This window comes from Centroberyx gerrardi, chromosome 22, assembly GCF_048128805.1.
Source record: "Centroberyx gerrardi isolate f3 chromosome 22, fCenGer3.hap1.cur.20231027, whole genome shotgun sequence".
NCBI lineage: Eukaryota > Metazoa > Chordata > Actinopteri > Beryciformes > Berycidae > Centroberyx > Centroberyx gerrardi.
In genome coordinates this window covers 16,372,872-16,390,347 of record NC_136018.1, presented here as the reverse complement: position 1 = coordinate 16,390,347, position 17,476 = coordinate 16,372,872, and the positions used below count along the sequence as shown (strand labels likewise).

Below are 17,476 nucleotides of genomic sequence, written 5' to 3'. Positions count from 1 at the left end.
ATCACATTCACACCTGGAAGCTGATCAGTACAACCACAGTCTGATCTGCTGCCACTGAGCAGCTCCACTGGAGCGGGTGGGGTTAAGGGCCTTACCTCAGTGGTGGTAATGAGGGAGGGGCAAGCGCTGCTTTTCACTTTCCCCACCCAGATTTATCCTGCCGGTCCGGATTTATCCAGATTTATCCAGTTTTTACATTGGTTGCAAGATCGGGAATTGTCCACAATACAGCTACCACACCCATACACTGATCTGACTCACCTTAAATGTATTTAAGTGCAAATATATCTGATACTTATAACTTATTAGTAACACTCACGTAATAAGGACTGACTGGTTCTCTCTGTCTGTGAAGAGATAAAATTAAAAAAATAAACAAGATCAACAAGATTTTATAATTTAGCCATAACTTACAAAGCATTAAAAAAAACAAGTTGGGCTTATCTGCCAACATATACTGGTAGGCATTGTCAGAGATGGAGAAGATGTGAGGAGGAGCTTCAGTCCTCTTCTTGCCTCTGTAGGCATTGACCACTGACTGATCGTACACTGGCAGCCACTTGTAGGGGTTGACAGTCACACAGAACAGCCCTGAGTAGGTCTGTAGAGGAAGATATAACACGTCTTTTTCATTGAACTGACTGTTTGATACAGTGGAGAGATCTGCAGATTGGTCGTCATTACTCACGTAGATCATCCATGCTGCGTAACGCTCTTTGAGGTTAAACAGCACAGCAGGCTCATGGAGGAAGGTGAACATCGCCATGTCCTCAATTTTATCGAACTTTGGCGGGTTCTGGGGATGGACGTCAGCCTCCTTCACAGTCACTGTCTGTAGAGAGATTTAGCCAAGAGACATTACTTTGCTATTTTTTTCCAGTATCCTAATACCATGAAGTGATCTTTTGTATTTGTGAGGATGCAGTGGTTGTTGAGGAGGTAGTTGTATGAATCTCTTCCAGAGTAGTCACTTGCATTCACTTTATGTCACAAATGTTGATGAAGCATACTTACTTTTCCCTGCTCAGTTTGAACGGTGACTTTGTCCCCATCTCTACTGGTAATGGAAGCTTTGACATACTCAACCCCAGGGTCGGGCACAAAACATTCCCTTTTCATGTCAAAGGGGCGAGTCTGGGCCTCCAAACGTTCCTTATCTGATTTGCAGAGAAATGGGGCTGCACGCCCAAACTCTGCCATTGCAGCATCCCCTGATGCCATTGCCACAGATGATGAAGTTTACCTGAGAATGTTGCCCTAAGGTTGTTACAATAGCCTAAGCATCAGAATGCAGTTTATGTGATACTAAAATATCAGAATATTGAATGTGGAAATTGTGCTTGCCTGATGATTTCAGTGAGTAGTGTTTTTGCTAGACCTTTTGGAATAGAAGAGAAAGTACTTCGAGTCTTTGGGGTTATATACCTTTCACATGCCTATACATTTCATATACAGAATACTACCCTAGCTTTAAATGTATTATACATATAAGATTAACAGACGCTTACCTTGAGGTGGAACAGTGATGTGAATCTTTATATAGAGTCAAAGTCCCTCATTTGGAGACTAAATCTCTGTGGAATTAAGTAGACTGTGACGTATATCCTCTTTGTTTGGGCAAGGATTAAGTTGGCTTGTGTGACAACTGTATCATTTACACAAAACACTGCATCATATAGGAATACATTTTTTAAAATTATTGTGATTGTGCAATATCAAGGAAAGGCAGCACCTTTTTTTTCAAACACAGAATACTTCCTGTCAAAAAGTTGTATTTGTGCTATGGCAGTGTCATTTTTATCTTTAGCTGCAACATATTTTGTGATTATGTGTCACCAATACAATTAACACTGTATACCTTGAGATATAGATTTGTCTAATTTATTTACCATTTTTAAAACAAAAGGATAAAATGGTTTTAAGATTCCATATGGCAAAACAAAAATGAACAACTTATTTTCATTGTGGTCTCTGGTGTAACGTAGAAAAAGGAAAAAACAAATTAGAAATTTTAAGCAACTCTTTTCAAACAGAAGTTAAAATTGGTTGGTTGAATGGTTGGTTTAAACTAATAAATTAGTGATTGACATATTGTAGTAAATATTTATTTTTTATTGTGTCAATGATCTCAGCCTCTGACTTTCAAGATCCCAGCGCGCCTCACAAGCTGTCCCACTCAATCAAAGACATGCGTCCAGTTGGAATTTCACAGGGTTATCTTTATAGCACTAGACAAAGAGAAGGAAACAATGCCGTAGAAACATGATGGAGTGGGAATTGGCGATGATTGAGAACACCACTTGTGCCCTTGTGTCTCCATGCTTTGTAATGAAAGACAACTGAAAGACAGGCCTGCAATTCTTAACCCCCACTAAATATGAAACATTTTCTATTAATAGATATACAGTATAAAATGTATTACATATCACTTTTCATGGTTTTGATGAGTTAATTTTACATATTGAAGTGTCTTTCAACAGATATTTCTCTTCAGTACAATGATGATGTACAGTATATGGGTGTACTATCTTTTTGGTGCTATGTTTGCAATATCATATATAAGACCCAATACTGCTATCATTAACACCTCACAACCAGTGAGGGTTGCAAGGTTTCAAGGCTAAAACTACACTCTGATAGGGTCAAGTGACCTACCATGGTGACAATAGCTTGATTTCAGAGTGACATACTGCGAGAAACTTTTTGCAGCCATTATTAGAAGAGATGCTAACACCCATCAGACGATAGGGTTTCTTGTCAGTATCACCTTTCATGACCCAAAACCTTCAACTATTCTTTACTAACTAATCAGCCTCCTTACTAAGTATCAACGACTTGCAGCTATTTTGAGCTTAACCTTGCCTTGTTGGTTCTCATTCTCAGCTGTCCAGTCTGCTCAAGCTATCAGCACAGCGGTGTAGGGTATTGTCTTTCAGACACAAGGAACAAAGGTTGGCACTCTTAACTGCGGTTGGCTTGTTGAAACATGTAACCCAACCCAACTTTCCTTTTGTTGTTTAAGGGTCACTCTATTGTTAGGAGGGGCCACATGTATACAGAGGACTGGCCACTACATTTCATTTTGTCTTTATATTAGTAGTGGCTTTATGATATACCACACTGTAAACTACCACCAAAAGTATTTGAAAAATGCTATTTGACCCAGTATCATTAACCTGTCATGTTTTTAGGGCTCCTCTTATGATGATTAAAGTTTATGAATAGTAATCTTCTCAATTCTGTCAGGTTGTTGTTCTTCTTTCTATTAGACTTTGGATCCTCAAAACTGATGTTGAATTTGTCATTTACTCTAGTCTCTAATTTTAGTTTGTCAGTCATAGTAACTCAGCCAACAGTGGATATTAACAGGAAATGATTTACCAGAAATTAAACTTTGGCATTAAGATAAAGAAGGTACAGAACAGTGTAAATGTAGGCCCTGCCAGATGAGTTGTATTGTCACTGTATGAAAGTTGGATTCCAAGACAGATAAGTCTAACTTGTCTAACCATGCCAAAATAAACAAATAAATCCATATGTAATAAATGAATTAAATATGTCAATGAAGAATCCTTTTTCAAATGTTGTCAACAGCCAGTTGTCAACAGCCAGATAGGAAACCTGCCAACAATGACCAGCATTATTCTACCACTAGATGGAGGTATTTTTCACATCTTTGATGTGGTCACACCACTATGATCAAGTTGCTGATGTACAGTATTTTGTGGCACTGGAGGGAAACTAATACCAATGTGTGTTTTCATTTAAATATTTGCCTCCATCAGCATCCAGTATTCACTCAGTTTGCATATTTTGTCAGATTCAGGGTATATTTTCTCTTGATTTTTTTTGTACACATTGGAACAACAAAATCACCTGATATTTTGCATAATTTACCCTTTTCAAAAACAGACAAAATGGCATCTTATTGTTATCTCTGACATGTACATGTGTAAAATACAGAGAACAGCACACACAGTGATGCATTCAGAATCAATTTATTATATATTCTGCTCATGTTGCATGGAGAATAAAGGACAACTAAAAGACTACAATCAGGAGATCTTCATGAAGGTCCAACTGAGAGCTTCACTCTTCATCGTGTGCTTTCTGTACAAAGAAAAAATGTAATAATCAGAATTTTGGTGAAATTAGAGCTATATTTGTTCTTTAGAATTGAAACTCATGATAACGATCTACCTTACATGGCAGCTGTATGCCACCCAATTGAGGTATCAGTGGATTGCAATTGATCCCATTTTGTCAGACATAGCCTAATTACTAATTAGGCGTTATTCATTTGATAAAATAATCATTCATACAAGTATTGATTAATGGTCAAACATTCACTAATGCTCTAAAGCATTTCAAAATGCTGCCAATTCCATTTAGTGGCTAACAATATCACCCTGAACTACATTATTTTGATTTTCCATATTCTACATCACTACTGACCTTAGCACCAGTGTCACGGCTCTTGGCTCTCATCTTGTTGACCTGAGACTCAGCAATGTCAGCCCTCTCCTCTGCTTCCTCCAGCTCATGCTGTAACTTGCGCAACTTGCCCAGATTCCCATTGGACTGTTCCTCCTTAATAAATATGAATATTCAGTAAATCATATTTAATTATAGTTGACATTAAATCAATTTATGAGTGCACTATGTAAAATTCTTGGTAAAGTATGGCAGTAACATTACTAAGAGTTAATTCCAAAAGGATTAACTCATGAAAAAGGCAAACGTAATATATTTAGGCTTACAGCTTCCTCTGCAGCCCGCTTGTAGGATTTGACTTTGAGTTGTAGTTTATCGACCAGGTCCTGCAGGCGGTTCAAATTCTTTTTGTCCTCCTCCGTCTGTACCATTAATAAAGGAGACATATTCACTTGTTAAATCCTACTTTTCTGTCTTAATATGTTGGTGAACATTTAACACAGAACCATGCATTGTGCCTGTAGAATATACCTGGTAGGTGAGCTCTTTGATGCGTCTCTCGTATTTGCGGACACCTTTCACTGAGTCACTACTTTTCCTCTGCTCCATATCCACCTCATTTTCCAACTCTCTCACCTTTAAAGGAACAGTTGTTGATGCAACTTTTATCAAAGGCAGGGAATATTGTATTCTGTATTCAATCTACAGTATAATTTCAACTATAGCATGCTAAAAGGCCTGTGTGCAAGTCTTGTATTAGATACTGTTATCAAATTTGTTTGGAAATTAGAAATATTCACCCTGGCCTCGAGCTTCTGGACCTGCTTCTTGCCACCTTTCATGGCGATTTGCTCAGCTTCATCCAGACGGTGCTGCAGGTCCTTGATGGTTTGTTCCATGTTCTTCTTCATGCGCTCCAGGTGAGCGCTGGTGTCCTGCTCCTTCTTCAGTTCCTCTGCCATCATGGCAGCATCAGTAATGGCCTTCTTGGCCTTCTCCTCAGCATTTCTACACTCCTGCACAGCCTCATCCACTTCATTCTGGAGCTGGGATGTGTCACCCTCAAGCTTTTTCTTCTGGTTCAGCAGGCTGGTGTTCTACAGATAATAGAGAATCAAGATTATCATAGCCCAGTAGTAGGAAGATTAGCATGCAATTTATCATAATATATACTGCATTTACAAATTGATATATAATATAGTGATTACAAATTTTGACATACCTGAGAGTGCAGCAGCTGAACTCTCTCACTGACATCCAGCAGTTCCTGCTCAGCCAGTTTACGACCTCTCTCAGTCTGCTCCACCAGAGATCTCAGCTCATCAAGTTCAGCCTGCAGCAGATTGTTGCGTCTCTCCACAATGGCAATGTTCTCCTTCAGATCATCATTGCCACGAAGAGCATCATCCAGCTGCAGCTGGGAGTCCTGTCAAGAGTTTGTTAAAAAGAGATTGTGAATTCCCAGAATACCTTTAATGTGCTTAACCACTGACTGCTCAGTGATTCAAATGAGTCATGTTGTGCAAACACTTTTCTATTTTAGTTTTTTGTTAACTTTTAAGCATCACCTTGAGATGTACATGGAGACCCTTTAACTGCTTCTGAGCCTCTGCTGCCTGCCTGTTGGCCTGGCTGAGCTGGATCTCCATCTCATTGAGATCTCCCTCCATCTTCTTCTTCAGCCTCAGAGCCTCGTTCCTGCTGCGAGTTTCAGCCTCCAGGGAGCTTTGCAGAGTGTCCACCACTCTCTGCTGGTTACGCTTGGTCTGCTCCATCTCCTCATCCTTCTCAGCCAGTTTGCGCTCAATGTCAGCCTTAACCTGGTTGAACTCAAGCTGAGCTCGAAGGATTTTGCCCTCTTCATGTTCTAGAGAGCCCTGTTAAAAAACAATAACTCATTGTATGTGTTTCAAAGCATTAAAGCTAAAATGCCTTTAAAAATTTGTAAACCAAAAAGGTAATACCAACATCATAATGATAAACGAGAAATTAGCAATGCATATAGAAGATTTCAACATTTCTCACCTCAGCTTCCTCCAGAGCAGCTTGTATCTCAGCCTTCTCCTGCTCCAGCTGTTTACGGATTTTCTCCAGCTCATGGATGCTCTTTCCTCCCTCTCCAAGTTGCTCAGTCAGGTCGGAAATTTCCTCTGTTTTAAAAGTAAATTCAATTATTTTACTGTGTCCCAGCCTTCCCACTATATCCAATGTATTCAAATATATTAAAGATTCATGATATCTTCCTACCTTGGAGGTTCTTGTTCTCTCTCTTCATGGTCTCCAGATGATCCAAAGACTCTTCATAAGAGTTCTTGAGTTTGAAGAGCTCAGTGCTGAGAGACCTGGTCTCTTTCTGGGTACTTTCCAGCTCAGATTGGGATTCCTCATACTTCTGCTTCCACTCAGCAAGGACCTGGTTAAATTATATATCGCATTAGATATGTCATGAACTTAAGAATTCTGAATTGATACAGTCAGAAATAATATTCTGTATTATCTTTTACCGGTCTGGACCTGGAGTTTCTACCTTTTTCACATTTCATTACCTTATCAAAGTTTCTTTGCTTCTTGTCCAGAGCTGCAGCAGCAGCATTAGATCGCTCCACATCCACCATAAGATCTTCAATTTCATTCTGGAGTCTGTGTTTAGTTTTCTCCAGGGAGGAACATTTAGCATTAACAGCTTCCACAGCTTCCTCTGCATCCTGCAAGCGTTGAGCAAGCTTTTTCCTAGTGGCAAAAATGAAAATATCTATGAAATTATTTATCACACAGGTCATAAGGGGTTTATCATGGGCAAATTGTATTAACTATATCTTAAGATGTCTCAAATAAGACATGTTTTCAGTAGTGATGTAACTGTGCATGGACCAGATAAAATTGGCCACATTATATAAATAAGGGTTGGTCTGTCACCAGGATATTTTTACTAAATGATATTCAAATTAGAAGATAATGTATTGTACAGATTACATTTTTAAATGTTTTACATATGTTGAATGACACTGAGAATCGGATGATACAATTACATCTGAGGTTTTGTCATTGGGATGACAAATAAATCACAATATTTTGCTGATTTTGTTTTAGAATTTTTTGTTTTAAAGTGAGGTAGGAAATTTTAAATTAGTTGAAATTTTAGATAAAATGCAATTCTTTGTTACCCTGCAATATATGGAGTGCTTACTTTGCCTCCTCAAGCTCCTCAGTCCTCTGGATGGCATCAGTTTCATACTTAGTTCTCCACTGAGCCACCTCAGAGTTTGCCTTGGACATGCTGCGTTGCAGCTCAGCCTTGGCCTCCTGCTCCTCCTCATACTGCTCCCTCAGCAGGTCACAGTCATGGCGGGAAGACTGCACTGCATGGGCAAGTGCATTCTTAGCCTATAATAAGGAAATAAGAGGTCAAGTCAGTCATTTTGTTTACAGACAATATGGCACATTATTTTTGAAACAGATTTTCTGGTTGAAATACCTTGACTTCCTCCTCCAGTTGTCTCTTCAGGTCCTCAGTCTGCTGAGTGTATGACTGCTTCCCTCTGGTCAGCTGGGTTACAAGAGAGTCCTTCTCCTCCAGCTGCCTGGCAAGCTCACCTGTAGATAAGATTGATAAGTACTCACTTCATAATTACTGTTGGCCATTTTTCTATCAAATGATATTGATATATATTTGTTGAAATTTTCAGTGTGTAATAAATATAAATTTGCAAGCGTGCTCTTGCCTTGCTCAACAATATAAGTTACATTAGATACAGTATAAGTTATTATTTTATACCTGGGATTATATTGTTGAATGTTATGGTGTATGTTATTTGTATTTGAAGACAGGTTGTTTGTCAGGGACAATGAAAAATTCAACTTGAATTTCAATGGAAGTGTAAACTTTTACAATACCATTTTCTGTTTGAAGCTTTGCTTTTTGCATTGTGAAATCATTGATGGTACGCTGGCCTTCATCCGCCTTTGTCCTGTATTCACTCATTTGATCCTCGAGACTGCGGCACATTTTCTCTAGGTTTCCCTGAATGAAATAATTTCATATAAATATATTAATGTCATAGACTCTATGTAAATCCAGGCTTTTCACATATGACAACAAACGTTCAGTAGCAGTTAGGACAAGTGTATATTCCACCACTAGCACCATGGCCTAAAGAGAGGCTCAATACATGATATTATAGTTTTTCACTTTGGCTAGTGGTCCTGATACATTGTTACATTAGAGAACAGAGCCATGTTTCCCTTGTGTACTGTCTAGAATTTTGATCCTTGGCTTATTTTCTTGTACTATGTCTTAAGATGCTTTAGATGAAGATTGGTTTGGTTTAGCTGTCTTACTTTGACTTTGACGATGTGCTCCATGTTGGAGACCACGTCATCAAGCTCCAGTCTGAGCTCACTCTTCTCTTTCTCCAGCTTCTGCTTGACTCTCTGAAGGTTGTCAATCTGCTCTCCCAGGTCAGCCACACTGTCAGCATTCTTCTTCCTAAGAGTAGCAGCAGTGGCTTCATGTTGCAGAGTGGCCTCTTCAAGGTCTCTGCGCATCTTCTGGAACTCAGCCTCCCTCTTCTTGTTCATCTCAATCTGGGCAGCAGTGGCTCCACCAGCCTCCTCCAGCCGCTCACTGATCTCCTCCAGCTCTCTGGACAAGTCTGCTCTCTGTTTCTCCACCTTGGCTCGGGCAGCTCTCTCTGCCTCCAGCTCTTCCTCAAGCTCTTCAATGCGGGCCTTGATGAAGTTCATAAAAGATTAAAAATTTTGAGGAGGCATTCATATAGTAAAGAGATAACAAAGCAGCAGATAAACAAGACTAGACCTGCTCTATCATTTTCAGTCAGTTTGAGTTTAATACAATGGTGGAAAGAGGGGAATTTATGCCCCTTTATGTCTTGACTGTTACCAAACTATGTTTTTGAGAAAAAGGGCCTCAAAGTTTGCAGTCTATTTTGAGACATTTATTCAAATATATTAGAGATATCATTCAAACATAACATAACATACTAACATTAAATTTCCAGTCTTGAGTGCCCATACACACACAGACATGTACACACACACACACACACACACACACACACACACACACATTTTGAACTTCAACCACAGTTAAGTCTCACTTGTGTATGGAGATGCACTTGAGCAAGCTGATGTGCACACGTTATGTATGCATGCACACTCCACGTGCACACGGATGCGAGGACGAGTCACCGGTGTCACTCTCAACAGGTCGCACATTCACCGGCACCGGAGTTAGAAAGTAGACTATAGCCTGAAATGAAGTCAGTCCACTGAGCCTCAGTCGCGGCGAGATGGAGTTTAATATTTGAGATGTTTCTGCCGGGAATAAATTTCCATGTTGTTTAATGTAATATTTTTAGTCGTGTTAAAGGCAGAGTGTAATAGTCTATCATTGATTTCAATTCAATTTCTCTCAATTCGGTTTCTCTCTCTCGCTCTCTCAGGTTGCGATGCCTGACAAGAAACTTTATCTTTGACTGGACAATAAAGTGAACGATGACACACCTGTTGCTATGCAGATGTTCATTCAGGATTTGAAGGGACGCTTGTAGTAGCGTGACTCACCGCCTCTGGAAACTCCCGAAAGTTGTGTACAAACTTTTAAACTAGCCGTTGTCGATGTAAATTGAAGACAGATTCAGCAACTGCATGGCTGATTTCTCGCCTCAAATGTTTTCAGAAACACGTCGGTGAATCATTTTCGTAATATGAGAGAAAGTTTCCAAACGAGCCGCCAACACACCATAACAGTGCGAACAACGCAATATCACATCTACCACCATAACTGTGTAGGTTTTGACGCCACTTCTCGCGTGACTTTCAACAATGGGTAGTCAGTCAGTCAGTTAACTACTTTCACTCTTCTAGGCCGGATCGAGAGGCCCAGCAAAAATCTGTTGTGTTGGTTACCTGTAACTCCTTCAGTTTCTTCTGGAGTTGAGAGCCCATGGCCTGTTCATCCTCAATCTTGCTCAGTTGTTGGCTGATTTCAAAGTCTTTCCTTTGGAATTGAAATGAGAAAATGGTTCACCTTAGTAATCAGTTGTTGTTGCATAACAGATGTCATATTCATGACAATACATGAATAGTATAGATTTACTTTTTGAGCCGTTCCTCCAGCTGCTGCTTGTCGTTCTCCAGATCCATCACATTTTCTTGGGTTAACTTTAAGTCACCCTCCAGCTTTCTCTTGGCTCTTTCCAGATCCATCCTCACTTTCTTCTCTTGCTCCAATGACCCCTCAAGCTAACAAATAATAGATTGCAGCAGAAGCCATGTTATAATAATTTTGTCTCTAAAACTTCATTTTTAGTCACAAATAACATTACAGTACTCACATCATCTACTTGCTGCTCCAGCTTGGATTTTGCCTTGGTCAAAGTGTTGACTTTGTCCTCCTCACTCTGCAGGTCATCCAGTGTTTGCTGGTGAGCCTCCTGAAGAGCTTTCTTTTCCTTGGTCAGCTTGGCAATGATTTCATCCAATGCTGCCATTTCCTCAGTCAGGTTTTTAACCTAACAAAACAGATCACATAGTGTTAGAATTTTGTAATACAAACATATACAGTAGATTCAGTAAAGGTAGTAAAAGAAGTACAAGGTGTTTCATTACCTTGTTCTCAGTAGCATGCTTCTCCTTCTCCACCTTAGCCAGACTGAGCTCCAGATCATCAATATCCTTCTTGAGCTCTGAACACTCATCCTCCAGCTTCCTCTTCTTAGCAGTCAGCTCTGAATTCATTTCCTCCTCATCTTCCAGTCTCTCTGTCAGCTCTTTGGATTTTGCCTCAAGCTGGATCTTGCTCTTGATCAGACCCTCACAGCGCTCTTCAGCATCTGAGAGATTGTCTTGTTCCTACATACAGACAATTCATTGAAATAAAATGTTATTAATTGAATACAGAATCTTTTATATATATATATATATATATATATAGATATGTATATATAATGGTTTGTGCATTTGTCATTTTTTATGTATTTATTTTATGACTTAACTCACAGATTGGAATTGGATTTGCAAGTCATTCTTCTCTTGGAGAAGTGAGACCATTTTTTCCTCCAGCTCTTTCTTACGGGCTTCAGATTTAGCGTAAGCATCCTTTAGCTTCAGGAACTCATCCTTCATGTTTGCCATCTCCTTCTCTGTTTCAGCTGATTTCAGCAGAGGTTTGATCTTAAAGTACATCTTCATCCAGGGCCAATTTTTGACACCCATGAAGGCACGCACGTTCCACTGGATCACAAGTAAGGAATCCCTGTGAATGACGTCAGTAAGTTCAGTGCATGTTTTCAGTACCTTTGTTTTTTTACAGTGAATTTGAGAAGTTATGCACCAACCTGCGCTCTACAATTTTCTGGAACTCAATTCTGGCAAGTATTCCTCTGGCTCTTGCTTGAATTCCAGTGATGATCAGAGCAAGACGATCATCTCTCATCTCCTCAAGAACACCCAGGAGACCAGCTTTGAAGAACACCTAATATTGACAGATGATCTTTTTGTAACTTCTTCCAAGGAAAATACATTTTAAATGATTTATTCCAACATTGGGCCCTGCAATTTTTTGAGCTAATGCAGATACAGAACCAACCTTTGTGTGTCCCAACTTATATTGCTCATGGTCGATATCCAGAGAGCCTAGCAGTTTTTCTGCAGCTTTCTTGTTGTCAATGAACTGCCCCTCAGGGATGGCATTAGGGTTCAGAATACGATATCTGAATTAATAAAACATAATTTTATTACAATTATTGAATATCCATTCTAGCAAATAGCTAGAAAGATTTAGTAAAGAGTGACTGCTTTTCTTACCTTTGTTTGAAGTCTCCATACTGGATCCTGTTGGGGAATCCCTTTCTGCAGATCCTGATGCCTTCCAGCACACCGTTACAGCGCAGCTGGTGCATGACTAGAGGGTTCTCCATCACCCCAGGAGTCTTAGTCTCATTGGGGATCAGGCAGCGCACGAAGTGGGGGTGAGTTGACCTCAGGTTGGTCATGAGTTTATTCAGGTTTTCCTTTAGATGTGGACAATAAATGCAGTGCAAACAATTACGTTTTTGTATTTCAGGTTCTGCTTACTAACATTGGGCACATCTGTGATTAGATCTGTGTTTACAGTAGGGATGCACCGATCAGGTTTTCTTGGGCCGATTCGGATTGCCTATTTTTTAACAGTGTGATCGGCCGATCACCGATCCAATCCAATCACCTATTGAAATGATGCTTTTACCAAGACTTTCTACTAACAACAGTACATCATATAAAAGTGCTTTTGACCAGTTTCCTGATCCTTTTTTTTTTTTTTTTTTTGATCAGGAAGTTGAAACAGTCATCAGCCAAACACTGATGACCTATTTAGACCTATTGAACTATTTACGTTTATTGGCCGATTATGATCTATGACTGATTGATCAGTGCAACCCTGCTTTACAGTAATATGAAATTCAATTCAGAGCCTTTGCTCTGATATCACTTGAGAAGTTCATTGTTTGATTTATTAAATATAAACTTCAATTCACCCTGTGCAATGCAGACACTGTCTGGAATGAAGAGCCCTTCTTCTTTCCACCTTTTCCTCCCTTTCCTTCCTGGGCTGAGTGGAATATTTAGATATATTAATGTCAGTTGTCTTTTTATTACCCATTTAAATGTTTGTATTCTGCCAAGGACAGTTATGTACAGTATAGAGAAAGCACTTTATAAAGGTTACCTGAGTCTGCACCAGAATACCCAGCAAATAGCACGGACAATAACTTCAAGGTTGACTTCTGGAAGAGTCCGACCACAGTCTCATTCAGTGGATCCTTGTTCTTCACCAGCCAGTTACTGATGTTGTAATCAACAGTGCCAGCATAGTGAACCAGGGAGAAATGAGCCTCTGGTTTCCCCTTGACAATTCTTGGCTTCTGGAAGTTTGGATTTTTACCCAGGTGGTTGTCATACAGTTTAGCCTTAAATGTTGCATCACTGGCTTTGGGGAACATGCACTCCTCTTCAAGGATGGACATGATACCCATGGGCTACAGGAAGGAAGGAATTAGAATTGAATGAAATATTCGGTCATGTAAACTTGTCACAGATAGGAGCCTGCTTTTGTTACATCAGTTTTCATTGCCTCTGAAATCAAAGTTTACACCACACCAACCTTCTCAATGAGTTCAATGCAGGCAGCCAAGTCCATACCAAAGTCAATGAACTCCCACACAATGCCCTCTTTCTTATACTCCTCTTGCTCCAGCACAAACATGTGGTGGTTGAAGAACTGTTGCAGCTTCTCATTAGTGAAGTTGATGCACAGTTGCTCAAAGGTGTTGTACTAAGTTGGCAAAAAGGAAAAGTTAGAGAAAGTATATTTGATATTATTCATTAAAATGTCACATTTATGTAAAACACTTAACACTTACATCAAAGATCTCAAATCCAGCAATGTCCAACACACCAATGAAGTACTGGCGAGGTTGCTTTGTATCCAGTGATTGGTTGATTCTCACCACCATCCACAAGAACATTTTCTCATACACTGACTTGGCCAGTGCACCAATAGAGTAGTATACCTAGATAATTAGATTAAATTGTTTAGATTAACATTTAAACTCACTTTATTGTCCAAAAAACCCAAATAGATTTCAATGCAATAACTGCAATCTCAAACTCACCTGCTGTACATTCTGACCTTTGGTAACCCACTCATTGCCTACTTTCACTCTCGGGTGACACAGGCCCTTGATAAGGTCAGCAGAGTTCAGACCCATCAGATATGCAACTTTGTCGACATCTGTAAAAGTATTTTGTTTAGTGGAAGTAATCAGTATATAGAATCTTTGGTTTCATAGAAACCTGAATTGGTGATAGGGATCAGTCACACCCCTAAGAATTACTGTTTTAAGAAAATAAATGAGAATTTTATCAATGGACACATTTCCAAAAGACTGCTACTATCATTTGCCTGAGAAGTAAAGTCAAGCATTATTGTCAAACAAGAGCTAAACAGTAAGGCTAGGCAGTGTAACTGTTCTCTTTGTTAGGATTAGGGTTTCCTCAAATTAGTTTTGAAGCATTCAAACATGTTTAAAAAAATCTGATTTCAAAGTGTGATGTTTTTTTTTAAACCCATAATCTATTCTCTGTCAATATCTATAACATAGATATTGGCAGAGAATATCTATAACATAGAAAAGTACTTTGGTAGCCTTTGACAGTTTTTCAGGTCACTGCCATTAAGGTCCTAATTTACCCTCAGTGCCATCAGGCTCTGCCTGCTCCTCCCTCTGCTTCTGTTTGAACTTCATGTTTCCATAATGCATGATGGCGCCGGTCAGCTTGTAAATGCCGTTCTTCTCCTCTTGAGTGAAGCCCAGGACATCAAAAGCATCCTTAAACAGAACAAAATTTCATTTGAGTTAGTTGTGAAACTAATCATAGAGTTTTCAACACCCACATTATTTCACTTACGTCAGTAGCGATCAGCTCCTCAGAATCGTTAATAGAAGCCACAGTTGTCTCTCCCTGGGAGATGTAGCAATAGTCATAGGGGTTGTTGGTAATTAGCAGCATCTCTGTCAAAAGAAACAAATGTTTGTACATATTTTTGTGATACATTTGAGTGTTGAATATATTCCACAATTTTTCAGCACTCACCCAGCAGTTCTGGTTTCTTTTGTGACAGAATCTGGTAGAAGATGTGGTAGTCTCTCTCAGCCTTAAGCTGATAAGTGACACGGGATTTCTCCAGAAGATCTAATTAAAACAAGAAATTACAAAAAGGTATTGAAATATAAAGTATAATGTGCGCCTTCTCATGTTGCCTCTTGTTTAGCACTGCTACAACATTAAATCACAGTAGGACCATACAGACCACGGGATAGTGGCACAAGCAATACTTAGCAATAAAATACATCAGGCTAACATGTTTCGGTTCTATGTCTTCATCAGAGCATCATCTAGCCTAAATGATAACTAGATATTGCTCTGATGCTGCTATCCCATGGTCTGCATGGTCCCAGGGTATTGAAATATATTTGTACTGTACAATCTAACAGTACACTGTACTTACATGTCTCGATGTCAGCAGAAGACAACTTTCCACTGACCCCAAAGTGGATTCGTATGAATTTACCCTGTGAGAGGTGAGAAATGGACAATTAGGTTGAACCATCAAAATGGTTACTCTGTAAATTTGGTAATAAAGAAAACTTACAAATCTAGAGGAGTTGTCATTTCTGATGGTCTTGGCATTTCCAAAAGCCTCCAGAGCAGGGTTGGCCTGGATGATTTGATCCTCCAGGGTTCCCTGTTTATTTAACGGATGTAAAAATTAGGCCTAAACACTGTTGCAAATATGAAATTTACATAGCCCTAAATTTATGAAAAATGTAACTTTAACTTCAGGATATTTCATTTATTATGTTTATCATAATACACATAATCCTGCTGTATCCTATCATTTTAACTATCAAAGCATTATCTAGCCAACCTTTTTCTCCTGAGCAGCATCCTTCTTTCCCGTTACAGCTGCAATGCTAGCAAAGTACTGGATGACTCTCTTGGTGTTCACAGTCTTTCCAGCACCAGATTCTCCACTAGGGATAAAAACAACTAGGTGATGTAAACTGAACATGTATGAGATGTTTGTAGCCACCACATAAACACTACTGTTAAGACACAGTATACTTTATACTCTTCAAAATCCAAATAGATATGATTCCAGAAATTACTTACGTAATAAGGACAGACTGGTTTTCTCTGTCTGTGAGGAGATTGAGGACAACAATGTGATTAATTTTCTTTAAATGTTTAGGCAGGGTGCCAGAGAGAAGATTACAGATACAAAATGCAGAATGCATATACAAAGGGCTGATCGTACCTGCTAACATATACTGGTAGGCATTGTCAGAGATGGAGAAGATGTGAGGAGGAGCTTCAGTCCTCTTCTTGCCTCTGTAGGCATTGACCACTGACTGATCGTACACTGGCAGCCACTTGTAGGGGTTGACAGTCACACAGAACAGCCCTGAGTAGGTCTGTAGAGGAAGATATCACACGTCTTTTTCATTGAACCGACTGTTTGATACAGTGGAGAGATCTGCAGATTGGTCATCATTACTCACGTAGATCATCCATGCTGCGTAACGCTCTTTGAGGTTAAACAGCACAGCAGGCTCATGGAGGAAGGTGAACATCGCCATGTCCTCAATTTTATCGAACTTTGGCGGGTTCTGGGGATGGATGTCAACCTCCTTATGGGTTACAGTCTGAAATAAATAACCACAGGGAATACTTCAAGTCAAAAATATAATATAATGTAAAATAATATAATATAAGATTTAGGCCTATGTATAGTTTTCTTTCTGTACAAAGTATATATACTGTATATATATATATATATTTATGCCGGGAAATGCCCTGATAGCACCACTACCCAGCTGCCCTAACTTATACATGTATTTATCTGACACACTTACTTTTCCAAACTCAGTGTTAACGGTGGCTTTGTCCCCATCTCTGCTGGTTACTTGAGCTTTCACGTACTCAACCTCAGGGTCGGGCACAAAGCATTCTTTTTTCATGTCAAAGGGGCGAGTCTGGGCCTCCAAACGTTCCTTATCTGATTTTCTCAGAAAAGGAGCAGCGGTCCCGAATTCAGCCATCAAGGCGTCTCCCATTTCTGCGGTTGTAGAGGTTTACCTGAGAATATTTGCCAGAGATATTTAGCCTAAACACCAGAATGCTAAATAGCATCTCCTATCATCTCCTTATCTGACTTCCGCAGGAAGGGAGCTGCGGGCCCAAACTCCGCCATAAGGGCGTCACTGGCCATCCTGAAGTCTGTGATGAAGAACCAGGAATTTAAGCATATTTTCTTATTGTTTGACAAGTATTATGATTACACGGTCGAGAAGAAATCAGAATAGAATAGTCCTTGTGTATTTTCTTAGGAAATATATTATAGGGACAGCTGCCATTTTTGGATATTTTCAAAGAAAATGTGTATTTATGTGCATTTCTATTTGTAGAAAAAAACAGT

The 17,476-nt window shown here is 39.4% G+C and overlaps 2 protein-coding genes across 2 annotated transcripts; both read right to left on the bottom strand.

Moving 5' to 3' along the window:
- Positions 1 to 315: 315 nt before the first annotated feature.
- LOC139919259 (myosin-6-like) lies at positions 316 to 1,221 on the bottom strand. The gene is made up of 4 exons (XM_071908942.2): positions 1,015 to 1,221; positions 689 to 832; positions 441 to 601; positions 316 to 343 (listed from the first exon to the last, which is right to left on the bottom strand). Exons 1-4 carry the CDS (start codon positions 1,219 to 1,221, stop codon positions 316 to 318), a joined length of 540 nt encoding a protein of 179 aa, XP_071765043.2.
- Positions 1,222 to 4,007: 2,786 nt separating this feature from the next.
- Positions 4,008 to 17,114, bottom strand: LOC139919260 (myosin-7-like). Its single transcript, XM_078291391.1, has 37 exons — positions 16,914 to 17,114; positions 16,560 to 16,703; positions 16,316 to 16,472; positions 16,171 to 16,198; positions 15,926 to 16,031; positions 15,650 to 15,742; positions 15,506 to 15,569; positions 15,091 to 15,189; positions 14,905 to 15,008; positions 14,687 to 14,825; positions 14,109 to 14,227; positions 13,857 to 14,006; positions 13,598 to 13,768; positions 13,163 to 13,472; positions 12,972 to 13,045; positions 12,262 to 12,467; positions 12,044 to 12,167; positions 11,793 to 11,929; positions 11,455 to 11,710; positions 11,065 to 11,307; positions 10,791 to 10,967; positions 10,553 to 10,698; positions 10,363 to 10,453; positions 8,773 to 9,162; positions 8,329 to 8,455; positions 7,910 to 8,028; positions 7,622 to 7,818; positions 6,981 to 7,164; positions 6,682 to 6,847; positions 6,460 to 6,584; positions 6,003 to 6,311; positions 5,657 to 5,860; positions 5,235 to 5,531; positions 4,966 to 5,070; positions 4,761 to 4,856; positions 4,456 to 4,590; positions 4,008 to 4,110 (listed from the first exon to the last, which is right to left on the bottom strand). Exons 1-37 carry the CDS (start codon positions 17,112 to 17,114, stop codon positions 4,090 to 4,092), a joined length of 5,814 nt encoding a protein of 1,937 aa, XP_078147517.1. The 3' UTR covers positions 4,008 to 4,089.
- Between the last annotated feature and the right edge of the window lie 362 nt (positions 17,115 to 17,476).